The 13698-nt window shown below is 39.1% G+C and overlaps 1 protein-coding gene across 9 annotated transcripts in view; it reads right to left on the bottom strand.

The window, feature by feature from the left end:
- Positions 1-13698, bottom strand: part of Phc3 (polyhomeotic homolog 3) — a 79897-nt gene that overhangs the window by 50619 nt on the left and 15580 nt on the right. For 7 of the 9 annotated variants that reach the window (XM_028764632.1, XM_028764622.1, XM_028764651.1 and 4 more), the window contains exons 5-7: positions 9257-9415; positions 7242-7340; positions 719-962 (exon numbers count right to left, since the gene is read on the bottom strand). In XM_028764632.1, the coding sequence (XP_028620465.1) occupies positions 719-962; positions 7242-7340; positions 9257-9415 (502 nt within the window). The remainder of the gene's footprint in view (positions 1-718; positions 963-7241; positions 7341-9256; positions 9416-13698) is intronic. The other 2 variants (XM_028764659.1, XM_028764668.1) reach the window with 1 other exon arrangement.

Here is a 13698-nt window from a genome sequence, read left to right as displayed (position 1 = left end):
AGGAACATTGACAATAATAACACAGAAGAAATAAGAAAAGAAGTTAAAGGGCTATAACTCCATATTAGAACACTTGTGTAGCATGCATATGAGGCTCTAGATTCAATCCCGAGTACCAAACACAGAGAGTCTAGAACAAAGTAAATTTCAATAGTATAGAACAAGAGACAGGGACCTGCCTCTAGAAAGCCCAAGGTTTTGACTTTAAGAACTAGGAAGCAGGGTTACCTGCAGAAGAGACCATAACAGCTTAGCAAGAATGGAAAGATGAAGCCCCACACTGGTGGTAGTGGATGGGGGGGTTGAAAAAAATCATGTCCTTATTTGTAAAATCTTTTGTTTTGAAAAGTAACAAATTATTTCTACTAATGACTTACACAAAATACACTTAATTTTTTCTAAAAGCTTAAAATAATGTTCCACTAAAGCTAAGACATACTTTTTTAAGAGCTAAAAGGTTTTACTGATTTAAAGGGAGACCAGCACATCATAAAGATGTTAGTCAAGTGGTGAGTAAGAGTAATAGAAGACCATCTCTTCTGCTGTCATAACCTGTTTTAGCTACTAGGCTTTCTTTGTGTTGTTTTCAAGCTACTCAGTGAGGCCTTCTTTAGCTTACAGAACTTCTCATTTTAAAATGCTTCACCAGTGTCAGTCTGACTCAGGTAGTAGACATCCTTTGCTAGGAGACAGCTCCTTTCCATGACCGTTTACCCACCTGGTGCTATTAACTGGTGAATGCTTGATGTCCGTGTGACGGCTGTGCTCCGAGATTCCAGACCTGGGCTTCCTCCCTTCTTGCTCTCTGGAGAAGGGTCTCGTTGGCTGATTTTAGAACTGGTCACTGTTGTTTTATTATGGCAGATTGTCAAGGACTGGGTTTGACCAGCGCTTTTTGGTGGGCCATTCTGTGAGCTAGATAAGACACCCAGCTTCTGGCTGCGTAATGTTAAATTCTGAACCTAAGAACCACATAACAAAAAGTAAAGATAAAAACAGATGGCTTTAGCTGATATAGGAAACATTACGACGATAACAGCAATGAATATTATGCCTCTTACACAAGGAGAGCCAAGCTCCTTCGACAACTCACTGATCCCTAGGGAAAGAAGAATTGCCCATCTAAGTGAGCATCTTAAATGTTATGTGGCAGGTTTTAAACGCCCTAGGGCAGGTATGGGCTGGTGTGAGTGATGAAGAGCAGGAGGATGGGAAGAACAAGAAGAGCTAAATGAAAACCAAACAAAGACTGAGGGGAGGGCTGACAGCAATGAGCTGTAACTGTGAAGAGAGGGCTCTGCAAGCCGCTGCACTAAAAGTGAGTAACCGTGTTAGAGTAGTGCTGCCAGACTCCTGATTCACCCAATCGGCTACTCCATCGTGATACTCAGGGGAAGCATTTCAGGAAACTTAAATAAGGTTACTGACTATTCCTGAGAACTAGCTTTTCTGAGCTGAAACATGATACACAGCTCTGAAAGGGGTCTGTGTGTCCTGCCTACACCAGGGCCATTCTAACCACTGTAAACTGACAGACTTATCCCATTTCATCTCACTTGAGCTTATACGGTTCTCAACCACAAAGCAGAAAATGCCTTACCAAAATCTGCCTGGCTTCTTCCTATCTGGAACACCCACCAAATACAGTTAGTGCTAGCAGTAGTCCTCAGAGGGTCAAAGGGGATTCCAGCATGACAAGACTACAGACATGCTGCTGAGTTGTACCTTCTGCAGTCTCGGTGTCCTGACTCTATACCCACCTTAGCTAGCACTCAAGGCTATCTATACTCCCTGTCCAAATGCCAAACAGTGTCAACAGAAGGCAAATAATGTTCATGACAGGCAAGCTTCAACCAATTCTGTAGCTACTGTTAATCTGTAGAAATGAAGTACCTCTCCATTCAACACCACAAAAGACACATGTATTAAAAGCTTGGTGCCATACATGTGTGTTCGGAGGCAGCTCCTTTGGGAATGACAGATGAGGACTCTGCCTTCATCAGTGCTTACTCAGCAAAAGGACCTAAAATTTGAATAGACTATTAGGAGGCAGATCTGTAAAAGAGGAGACCTGCAGCCTTGGTCCCTCCCTGCCACCTTCTCTGCCTGTCTGCCAAAAAGTAAGCAAGTCGGTCTACCACACACTCCGTGCCATGACAGTCTGTCTCTCTGGCCCACACACTCCCTGCCATGACAGTCTGTCTCTGGCCCACACACTCCCTACCATGACAGTCTGTCTCTGGCCCACACACTCCCTGCCATGATGTTCTGCCTCTATGCCCCAGGAAAGAACAGCAAGGCCCCACCATGAACTGAAACCACAGGACAAAAGAAATTTCCCTCCTTTTATATTGTTTCTCCTAGATTAGTAGTCATGGCAACAAAAACTGACTAATACTACCATTGGAAAAACTTTCTGAGTGAGATCATACTGAGCTTCTCAGATTTTTCTCACATATTTCCCATTGTGTACCAACATGTATTAATAACTATTAGTATTAAAGTTTTATACAGAAGTAAAATGTACTGTATTCCTTGGGTTGCCAATCAAAAGCTCATGATATAAGCCCAAATAACACTGAATGAACCCACTTTCTCTTCTCCAGTCTACAGTTCTCATGTTCCTGCCAAACTGCTTTCACTGTGCTGCAAATGCACCATGTACATCCTTCATTTGTTCTGGCCCTGCTTGCCTAAATGTCATTCTTTCTCAAGCCCCTACTCCTAGTCCAATAATGCCCTTCCCTCTCTTAGAAGAGCTTCTGAAGTCCTGTGTGAGACCTCTCCTCCCTCCACTCCAGGATGTTCCCATAATGTCTAGCTGGTGTGTGCATTACTGGTGTGAGTATCTGTGAATGGTGAGACTCCTCGTCATTCAGAACCACAAACACAGGACGCTTCCTAAGTCTGGGATATTCCCTTACATCTGATTTTGAAACATACATCATATAACTATTTGAAAGGTTCCATTTAAGGTTCTTATGCTAACACTAAAATTTGTCCATATTTACTGACAAACTCCATCAAGTATCTTGGTGGAGGCACATTAAAATGTCTCTGGGAGAGCAGGGATGTAGCTAGGTGGGAGAACCTTTGCCTAGCATGTCCAGTATTACAAGAGGGAAAAACAACTGTATCAGGGATAGTGGCCCAGGCCTATACTCCTAGCACACAGAAGGCAGAAGCAGGAGGATCACAAACAAGTTCAAGGCCAGCCTAAGATACATCATTAATTCCAGCACAATCTTGTCCACATAGCAAGACCTTGTCTCCAAAACTAAGTAAATAAATAAACAAGTAAATAAAATGACGAACTCTTCCGGGAAAGGCTACATAATAGAGAACATGACATTTTCCATGAATGATCCATGCAGTATATAATGACAACCAAGGATAAGTAACCTGGAAGTCTTGAATGAGTCCTTCTTCAGAGTGGAAAGTGTGTAAGCAGTAAATGGAGACTTAACACCTGCACCGCCCCCCCCACTCCCCTCCCCCCCCATCTCTCTAACACTCTTGCTGTCTCCTGCAATCCTGGAAGGCAATAGACTTATCTCCACAGTTAAGTCAGACACTGTCAATATGAGCTTTGAGACTTTCACTAACCAGCTGCCATCCTCACTCACATACCAACTTGATATAAATAAATTTCAACACAGTAACCATAGCACCAAAGGTAATAGTTATTTTCTGTTGGGGAATTAAGATTACTTTGACAGTATCACTTTTGGGGGAAAAAAAATCCATGCTAAGACCCTGGCTTTAATTTTCATTTCCCCTGAACCAAGCCTATGATATTATGAAACCTTCTGACATTGTGCATGAGGTTTTTTCCTAACTTCACTCTAACATTTTATGATATATAATGAATATATCACTGCCAAAATAGTCTCAAAATCCTTTAACTTGAATCAAACACTTGAGACATTGTCACAGCGTCCTGTCTCTGCACAAGAGACGGGGAGTCGGTGTTACACTGTTCACAGTAGAGCTTTAGCTCCCAGCTTTTTAATCAAAGAGATCACTTCTCCTCAGATCAGCATTCCCCACAGTGCCCTTTCCTAAGGACGATTTCTTACTCTTCTACACATACACCTTTGTGCCAGTCATAGTGGTGCACACCTTTAATCCCAGCACTCCAGAGCAAAGCAGCTGGATCTGTGGCCAGCCTGATCGATATATTTTTCCAGGTCAGCTAGAAGTACACAATGAGACTAGGCCATATGTATGTGTATACATACATACATACATACATACATACACACACACACACACATACATACACATACAAACGTGTGTGTGTGTGTATTTCACTGAGGAAAAATTAACTGATATACTGACCTTTACAGTTAAAATTAGATTATTAAACTACAAATCTTTTTAAAAAGTAGAAAGTTTGAAAAGCAACAGTACTGAACCTGGAATTACACCTTTACTGAGTCAGCATCACCAACCACTGCCAGCCTCACCCACTGCCACTTCAAGAGCATAGTATTCACAGAAAAATGCCTAAAGACCAACACTCCTCCAGTTCTCCTGAAAGCCTTAACTACCTCAGACCTCGCAGAGTCACTCACATCCCAGTGCTCCCGAAGACCACTTTCATAAACTATATCAGCTGAATTAAAGATCTGTAAGAACATTTTCAGCATGAAAAATAGGTAAGCAAATTGTGCTCCAGACCTCACTAAACAGTCATAATCTCCTAAGCAACTGGCTTAGTGTAGAGACTATAAATCATTTAAATAGTTATGTTCCTCTCTTCATTTCTAGCTTTTTTTTTTCAGAGTTATGGCATAAAATATTTTAAAATTTGTAACAGTTTATTACATTGATCATATGTTGAAATGACAATATATTTTCTTTCTTTTTTAATTTGTATTCTTTTTTATTTAGTTAATTATTTAAATCAAATTGTAATTCTTATTCACAGAGGGGTTATAAACACAAAAAGGCAGGACATGGGGAAGGGGATGACACAGGATCATGCATGTTCAGGGGGAATACAGATATCTTTCAGAACAGGCTATCAGCTGGGGATGCATGTTCAGGGGACAGGTGGCTACGACTCTGCCTATGATTCACTTGTCCTTATCTAAGTTGGCATTTCTAGCTTCTTGAAAACTAAAAACCAAATGTGTAATTTGTCTTCAGGTAATGTCAAATAAAAACAGAAGTCAGTAGATATGGTATCTTGTTATGTGGCGGGCACGGTGCTAAGTCATTTTACAAGGGGCCTCATTTGTCCCTTGTAACAAGTGAGGCATCACTTCCAGTGTAAGTAAAAAAATTGGAGCTTAGCATCTACTGATGCTACCTAACAGGAGCAAGCTAGGAAAACTCTGGGTATACCTGATCACACTCTTTACAACTAACACATGAAAATCAGTTTTTATTATTAAATATGTTAATACACAAAGAGGTTCTCTAAAAAATAAATAAAACAATACTGTTACTACCTCATTTCTTACACTTTACCAGAAACTGAAACACGAAATGAAAACACAGTGCAGCAGGGACAGTGACTCAAGCCTGGAATCCCAGCACTGGGACAGACACTGAGACAAGAATACTGCCTTGAGTTCAAGGACTGCGGCCCGCACCAAGTGCCAGGCCAGCCAAGGGTGCACAGCAAGACACTGTCAAAAGAAGAAACTGAAAACACCCCAAATGAACAAAAAACATTATAAATATGTAATTAAATAAGAGGCCAAAAATGACGCAATGTGAGTCTGCCATGAAGTCCAAAAATAGCATCACATAAAATCTACTCAACTGTTTTAACTGAAAGTTTACTGAATCTAAACAACTTTATGACGTTTATTGAGGTATCATGTACAACGGGTGCAGCTGTCCCATGAGTTTTGACAGCAAGTATACACCATATAGCCACTGTCCCACCAACACACAAAACATCCTCCTCCATCTTTCCTCTCTGCCTCAAGCACTGTCGATCTCATGTTTTCACTACGGAAAATTTTCCCTATTCTGGAATTTTAAAGATACAGAATTGCTGGTGCACTTCTTGTGTCCAGCTTCATGCCAACCATGCTGTTAAGGGTTTCCCTTGCTCCTCCCACCTGTGAGTACGGTCCCACTGTGTGAGTACGACACCATCTGCTTACACATTTGGCATTTAAAGACTATTTAGCTGTCATAAACTATTGTAGCTCATCAGTCCTTTCAGGCACGCAGGTGAGTGTGTAATAACGCTCATTATGGTTCTGATTTGAATATATATATAATGATCTATGATGTTGAACATGTTTTCCATGTGCTCATTTTTTGTTTGGGGTAGTTGTTGATGATGAGACAGGGTCTTCCTATGTGGTTCTGGTTGTTGTGAAATTCACTACATAGACCAGGTTGGCCTCAAACTCATGGAGATCTATTTGCCTCCTAAGTGCTGGGATTAGAGCTGTGTGCCATGCCTGGCCTATATATCATCTTTTTTTAAAACTCTCTCTTCAAATCTTTTGTCCAAACTAACCTCATAATCAATTATTAACTATAGGCTTTTTAAAGATATTCTAGGTACAATCTCTGGTCAGATACATTTATTGTGAATAGTTTTTCTCATCCTGTAACCTGGGTACTTATTTTTTGTAATGATTCTTTAAAGAATAATGTTTAGTTTTAATAAAGTCCAATTTATCACTATTTTTGCTTCTAGTTAAACTTTGTACCCCTAGGAAAGCCTCACCTACCCTAGACTTGCAGAGACGCTGTCTACAGTTAAGATTTTACTTTTATCTTTAGGTTTATATTCTACTTTTAGTTTATTTTTGTGAATAAGATACAAGTTAACATTCATTGTTTTCCATAGTAACAAATAAAGTAATATTCTACTTAAGTTTTTAACTTAAATTTTGCCTGATTTAACGCATTTTTAAACTTAAAACTACCATCCACTTTGGCTTATATATTATATAACTGCTTGCAAAGAAATATACAAAAAAATATAATTCCCATAAAAAAGGAATCTAGTATACAATAAAACTAAAAATACAATGTCATTAATAAAACTCTCATTAACCTTGGTGAATACCTAATAACCTAAATCTCTGCTCAATTGTCAATTCTACAAAACAATCATGTTCTCAAAGCTCTCGGTGACATATGAATTTCACCTGAAAGGCATGGCCATGCCCTCTGCAGCAGAGGCTGAGCCGAGAGTGCAGTGCCCGTCTCTCCGAGGAGACACAGCCCTCAGGGCACACTGTGAAGCCAGACAGTCTCACCTGAGCAGCTGCAGACTGACAGGAAGGTGACGGTGACGACGAGACAACAGGGATGTCAGACTGTACAGCAGCCACAGTGGTAGCAGGTGTGAAAATCAGCTGTACAGACAGAAAACCAAAAGTAACAGCCTGAGACTAAAGAACATGTCCCACACACAATGTGCAGCAAGCAGGCAAGACACTGAACCCTGTGACAAAGAGACAATGCCAGTTAGGACTACCTCCTAAGCAAAAGGCTTCACATGACAAAGAGAAGGTTGTGATCACAGAGCTCAAAAGAGCCATCAACAGCTTTAAACAGCTCACAATTCTGAGAGTAGGAAAAAAATTTACTCTAAGAAAAAAATGTGTTTTGGAGATATGAAATTCTCAAAACCAAATTTGTTCAAAATAAAAGCTACTATCCCAGGATTCCTAAGATGTTAAGTGAAAATAAAACTATATTAGGATCTAGGTTAATTTCTGGTAAGAAACAGGAAAAGAAACACCAAAAAGTCTCTTCAGTGCACGCAGATAACAATGCCACACACTATACTGCAATTTCTCCACCACCTAGCTATAGAACAAAGTGAGGCTGCTCCTGATTAAAACTGTCTGTTAAAGGCTGTTTACTCTAAATGTAACTGTGGGGTGGGCTTCAGAGTGCTTAGATACACTATCCTAAAGTCATTCCAGGAAATACTCATCTGACTGCTACTTAAACTAACGTCAATGAGGGATATTTTCTAATCTTCAATATTTACTAGTGGGTGTTAAATATACAATACTGGCTTTCACTGTGACTTTCATGCATGTATATACATAATGATCACATTCACTACCCTGTCCCATTCCCCCTCCACCGCTCCTGAGCCCCTTCTTTTCTCTAGATCTTTTATACTTTAATTCTTTACTCACCTACTGACTCTAAGTAAATTCACCCACAGAAGTTCTCATTTTCAGTGCATGCAGTCTCAAATCACTCCACTCCAAAAGGAATATATTCCATTAGACTGAGTTATGTGAATTGCCCATTTTAAAGGTCAAAATCATCACAAGCAAAAAAAAAAAAAAAAAAATCAAACGGTTCAATCTAATTTTAAACCATATCATGAAAGACAGTATTATGGAGAAAAATAACCACAAGAGAAAGACGATGTGTATCCCACAATCTGTAGGCAGAATAAGAGCTGTGCCCCATCACTTCCCAACAAAAATACCACTGGGAACTTCCCAGCCAACTCTAAATGAAGACCTGGGATCAGATGTATATCCAGTTCATTGGCCAGAAACCTGCATATTAAGGAGGCTGATGATGCTGAATATCGATAGGATGCTTGCCTAGTATGCCTGAAACCCTGGGTTCAATCTCTAATACTGAGAAATTAACTAATACATATATATGTATATATGTATATATGCTAAAACATTTGTCTAACTTTGTCTACATTCCTTTTAAAAAGTTCAACAATTAAATCAGGAAATCAGTAGAAACCTAATTATAATATAATCAATTAACATTTCTATATTAATAAAAAAATTGAATTACACATAAAATACAACATCACAGAATCTGAGACAATAATAACCAAAGCTATGAATTATCTGAAAAACTATCAAACTCCAATCCAGATTCAAGAAGGTCCGAGGACAAATTCCTACTTATAGTTTAAAACTAAGGTTTTAATATTTCCAACTATTTCCTCAAATTTTCAATGTCAGCAGAATAAATGATTTTATATATACCTATAAGTACTAAAACTATAAAATTATTAAAAGCTCTTCAATTGTTGAAATGGCAAGAAAGTTTTTAAAATCAGTTACTAAGTATTAAAAAATATTTTTACCAAAAAAGTCTATAATTCAAAGTAGAATTTTTATACAAATTTTAACTGTACAAAGGCTGAGCATATATACACACACTTGTTAAATACTGCTTAAGTATTTAAAATGCCTCATTGCATCAAGTCCAGAAGTCCAGAAACACTGAACTCTCTAGTAGTTAGACGCTGGAAAGCTGGTGTTTTGTATCTTACCATTTGAGCTCGGAGATACATTTGAGCTTGGCTGGCTGTTAAGGTGGGAGAAGTACTCCCTAGTAGCATAGTCTGCTGGGTAATACTGCCGCTGGTAGAACTGGAAGCCTGGGAACGGTTCATCAGCTGAGCAGGTGTAGGAGAAGTGGAGAGGTTGATCTAAGGAAGATAACATAACAGGTCAGATGCTTCCAGGTTTTGCCTCTGTGTTCCTCAACTTCACCAAGCTGAAGCAGGCACTCAGCAGTTGAAGCCTCAAAGAGGGGCTCTGATCTTTGACAGAACCCTTTACTTTGGGCAACTATTTGCATATAAGCAGCAAAAAACAACACAGACTGCTTAAGAACTGGAACAACTTTTTAACATATCCACATTTCAGTAAGACTTCTAGCATCTTAAAATCTCATTACTACTACCTCCCCGAAATTAGGGCTAATGTTCAATTATTTTAATATACTACACAGTAAATAACTTTAAAGTTCTAATTTTAATACACTATTTTCTCACACTCACATTTTAAGGAGCTCCTGAAGTGGATAAAAATTAAAATACAAATAATTCATTCCTATACAGAAACCATACAGGTAACATAAAATTAGTGTAGTGTTTTCTCAAAACAGAAGAAAATGTAATTGCTACCTGTCAAACAGATGGAAAAATCCTGAATATTGGCTACAAAAATAATGTATAAATACTTTAAAGTTTAAAGTCACTACTTAAGAATTAATTAAAAGGATGTGGTGACTCATATAATCTAGCACTCAAAAGGCTGAGAAAGGAGGCCCATGGGTTAAATGCCATCTATGGGCTGTGGAGTAGGTTCTAGGCCAACCTAGGGTACATGAGATCTGGTCTAAACAAAAAAGGTAAAAAGAAAAAAAAAATTACTATATGGCTGAGAGGGTGGCACAAGCCTATAATCCAAGCACAAGAAATGCTGAGGCAGTAGGATTGTCAGTTGATGGTGAGTCTGAACTATGCTACACTTCAAGTTGCTGGATAGCCTGAGTTTGTTACATATTATTATGTAATAAGATACTACCTCAAAAAAAGTAAAGACTAGTGTGCAATCTAGTAAATTCCTAGAAATACATTAGACACTGGCCAACTTGCTTGGATCTGTAAAAGGGAAATGGAATGGGGAGGTCGAGAAGCAGAGAGAGATATATCCCCTTTCTCATCTTTCCAATTCATAACTATGTTCATGTATCAGTCATTCTTAATAATTTCAAATAGAATATAACTCAACCTCACCTTAAATCCTTTTTGTGGAACAAAGCAGAAAATAAAATTAAGAAATATTAGACTTCCGCTTCAGGAGGAGAATACACATCCATGTACTCAAAGACACTCTGCAATGCCTCACTATGAAGATGAGAGTGGAGTTAAAGTCACCAAGGGGCAGGGGAGGAACTGCCCACGTATCAGTAGGAAACTCAAACCCAGGCAGTACGCAACAGCTGCTGCCAAGGCTCCTCTACACCTATGACACCCACGTGGATACAAGGTCCACATTTGGCCTGCTATGCGGTAAAGCTGGAAGTGAGATCCTATTTTTTGAGACAAGATCCTGAAACAGGCTAATCAATTTGTAAAAAGCTGAGAGGCAGCTAGGAAGCTGTTACAACTGCCCTGACATACTGGAAGGCTGGAGGGAGACACCTATAACAATCAGAATTTCAGGTGTGCCATGGGTGAGTATAAAATCCAAATTCACACTCCCTACATAGCTCGTGAACACAATCCAGCTCATTAACATCTGATGGAACAAAATGGTGAAGCTGACTTTCCAGCAATCTTCTACCAGAGGAAATACCAACATCTACACATGAAATTCCTTTCATGAGGCCATGGATATCAGATTCTTGTTAAAATAATTATAAAAGCTATGAAGCAGAAATTTTCAGACATACTAAGGATTCAAGTTTATTACCAATGTCTCACTACAAGTAATCCATCAGAAAGTATCCCACCAAACAGAGTGGTCACCATAATGTCCTACCACTATTTACTTGTCTGTATCCTCAGTGTGCTCTAAAATCTGTTTTCTTTCAATTTTTGGTACACAATACTGTGCCTGACAGCACATCAACATTAAAAAGTTCTGAAACATGGGCTGTAGAAATGGTTCTGACAGTAAAGTACTCGTCACACAGAAGGAGGACCTGAGCTTGGTCCCTGTGCCAACATAATGGTGGGGCACAGTGGCACACATCCATAATCTCAGCACTGGGAAGGCAGACACGAGAATCCCTGGGCTTGCTGGATGGCCACTCCAAAGTAGGCAAGGAGCTCCAAGTTCAATTAGTAACCCTGTCTCAAAAACTAAAATGCAATATAACCACAGCAGACACCCTACGTGGATGTCAGTCTTCCACATGTGCACAAGTACACACACACACATACACACACACACACACAAGTACTGGAACACACTTTCCTCATGAGGGTGGAAGACTAACACACAATCCAACACAATAATGGATGCCTGAAACTAGGCTGTTTCAGAATGAGCTCTAAAAATGTTTTTTTCCCTTTCTAAAAGCTAACATCCCATATAAAACTAATGTATCTATCACAATCTCCTCAAATTCTTTCCTGTTCACCACCATGCCAGTTGTGGAAAGGAAATCAATTACTACTTGATTACATGCTATTAAGATATTTGCTATGTCTATATTCAAAGGAATATACTGTCCATGAAGGAAGGGTCTGTAACTCGTGTACACCTTCAGGGCAACCAGCATGATACTTAACAATAAAAAACTGTCTCCCTTCCCATAACCACCATGCCAAAATCTCATTATTAGCTCAGGTTCAGACACTATTCTACTGACAATTTCAGGCAACTGGACTGTATCCTAAAAGGATTCTGTTTACAGATGATCTAGCAACAGGTTTTTTGGTTTTTTTTTTTTTTTCTTTTTAAAGTATATTACAGGCTGTTGTGGGGCATGCGTTTAATTCTAGCATTGTAGAGGTAAGCCAGCCTGGTCTACGAACCTAGTTCTAGGATAGCCAAGGGCTACACAGAGAAATCCTGTCTCAAAGGAAAAAAACAAAAAACAAAAAAACCCACCCTTTATTAAAATTATCTGTTGCATATTCTAGCTGATGCTCATTCTTGCCGCTATTCATCCTGTAGCATAAGTCACACAGATTTTTATTATACATGTAAATTATTTAAGAAATCCTTGAAGAGTTATAAATTAACATCTAAGTCACTAGTATTCAAACTAGTTAACAAACCCTCTCTTTAAATACATTATTACTGAATAATTCAAAAACTGATTTGTCTGGCCAACTTTAAGTTGCAAAGCCTCTTCCGTCTTAGTCTGCCACAACAGAAAACGACATCCCGACAACTTGAGCAACAGAAACATAGGGCAGGCCTGTGTTCAGTGGTAGATCTGCACTCAGCCTGTGTGAGGGCCTGCATTCAATTCCCAGCACCACAAACTTTAAAAGTGGACATTGAGTTTTCACAGTTGAGAGGAATAAGTGAGGCCAAGCCCAAATTTCCAGTGTGGAGTCTCTTCCTGGCTAACAGCCCACTACCTTCTCCTACATCCTCCCATGCTGGAGAGATCACTGAGAACTTTTCCTCTTCAATAGACATCAGTTCTCTCAGAGGAGGATTCCACCTTAGGACCTCACTTAACTTTAAATCAGTTCACTACAAAGTCTATTTCTAGTATAGTAGCAGGGGTTAGGTTTTCAACTTATGAATTTTGGGGAGACACAATTCAGACCATATCATCATTTACTGAATCTTCTCTCTTTATTCTAAATGTAGATATATCTGGATGAAGAAAAAGCTAGAAGTCTAAACAGACAACATCAGAAAAACTTGGAGTGCAGGCAACCTAATGGCTTGCTTGCCCTAAGTTACATCATTGGTCACTTACAGAATTTAACATGAAAACATGCATGCAATCAAGCTCTCAGAATACATCATAATAGCAGTGATATCACTGGGTATTCTCATAACTTAAATTATTTTTTAAAAGCTTTTTTAATAATGTATACATATGGAGGAAGGGGGATTGCAGGTGAGTCCAGTGCCTACAGAAGCCAAAAGAAGGCATTGGATCCACATGCCCAGGAGCACCTGGCCAAAACCAAATCCCCATGCTCAAGAGTACCCAACCAACAGGAAAAGAACTCAGTCATAGTTCTGTGGGCTTTCTGTTTCATTTTGCTTTGTTTTGGTAATTTTTTTTTTTTGTATTATTGGTCTTTTGCTTGTTTGATTTTCATTTTTGTGATTTTTTATTTCTTGTTTTGGGGGGTTTGTTTGACTTGGGTTTTTATGGAGGGGAAGAGAGAATATAAAGTTAAATGACTGGAAAGTAGGGGAGGGTCTATGAGAAGCTGTAAAAGGGAAAAAACATGATCAAAGACCTCAACAAAAAAACAGACACACAGTCTAGAGAGATGGC

Source organism: Grammomys surdaster, unplaced genomic scaffold (assembly GCF_004785775.1).
Source record: "Grammomys surdaster isolate TR1022 unplaced genomic scaffold, NIH_TR_1.0 62, whole genome shotgun sequence".
Lineage (NCBI taxonomy): Eukaryota > Metazoa > Chordata > Mammalia > Rodentia > Muridae > Grammomys > Grammomys surdaster.
Note: the sequence above shows the minus strand (reverse complement) of the source record. Positions and strands in the feature narration are given on the sequence as shown.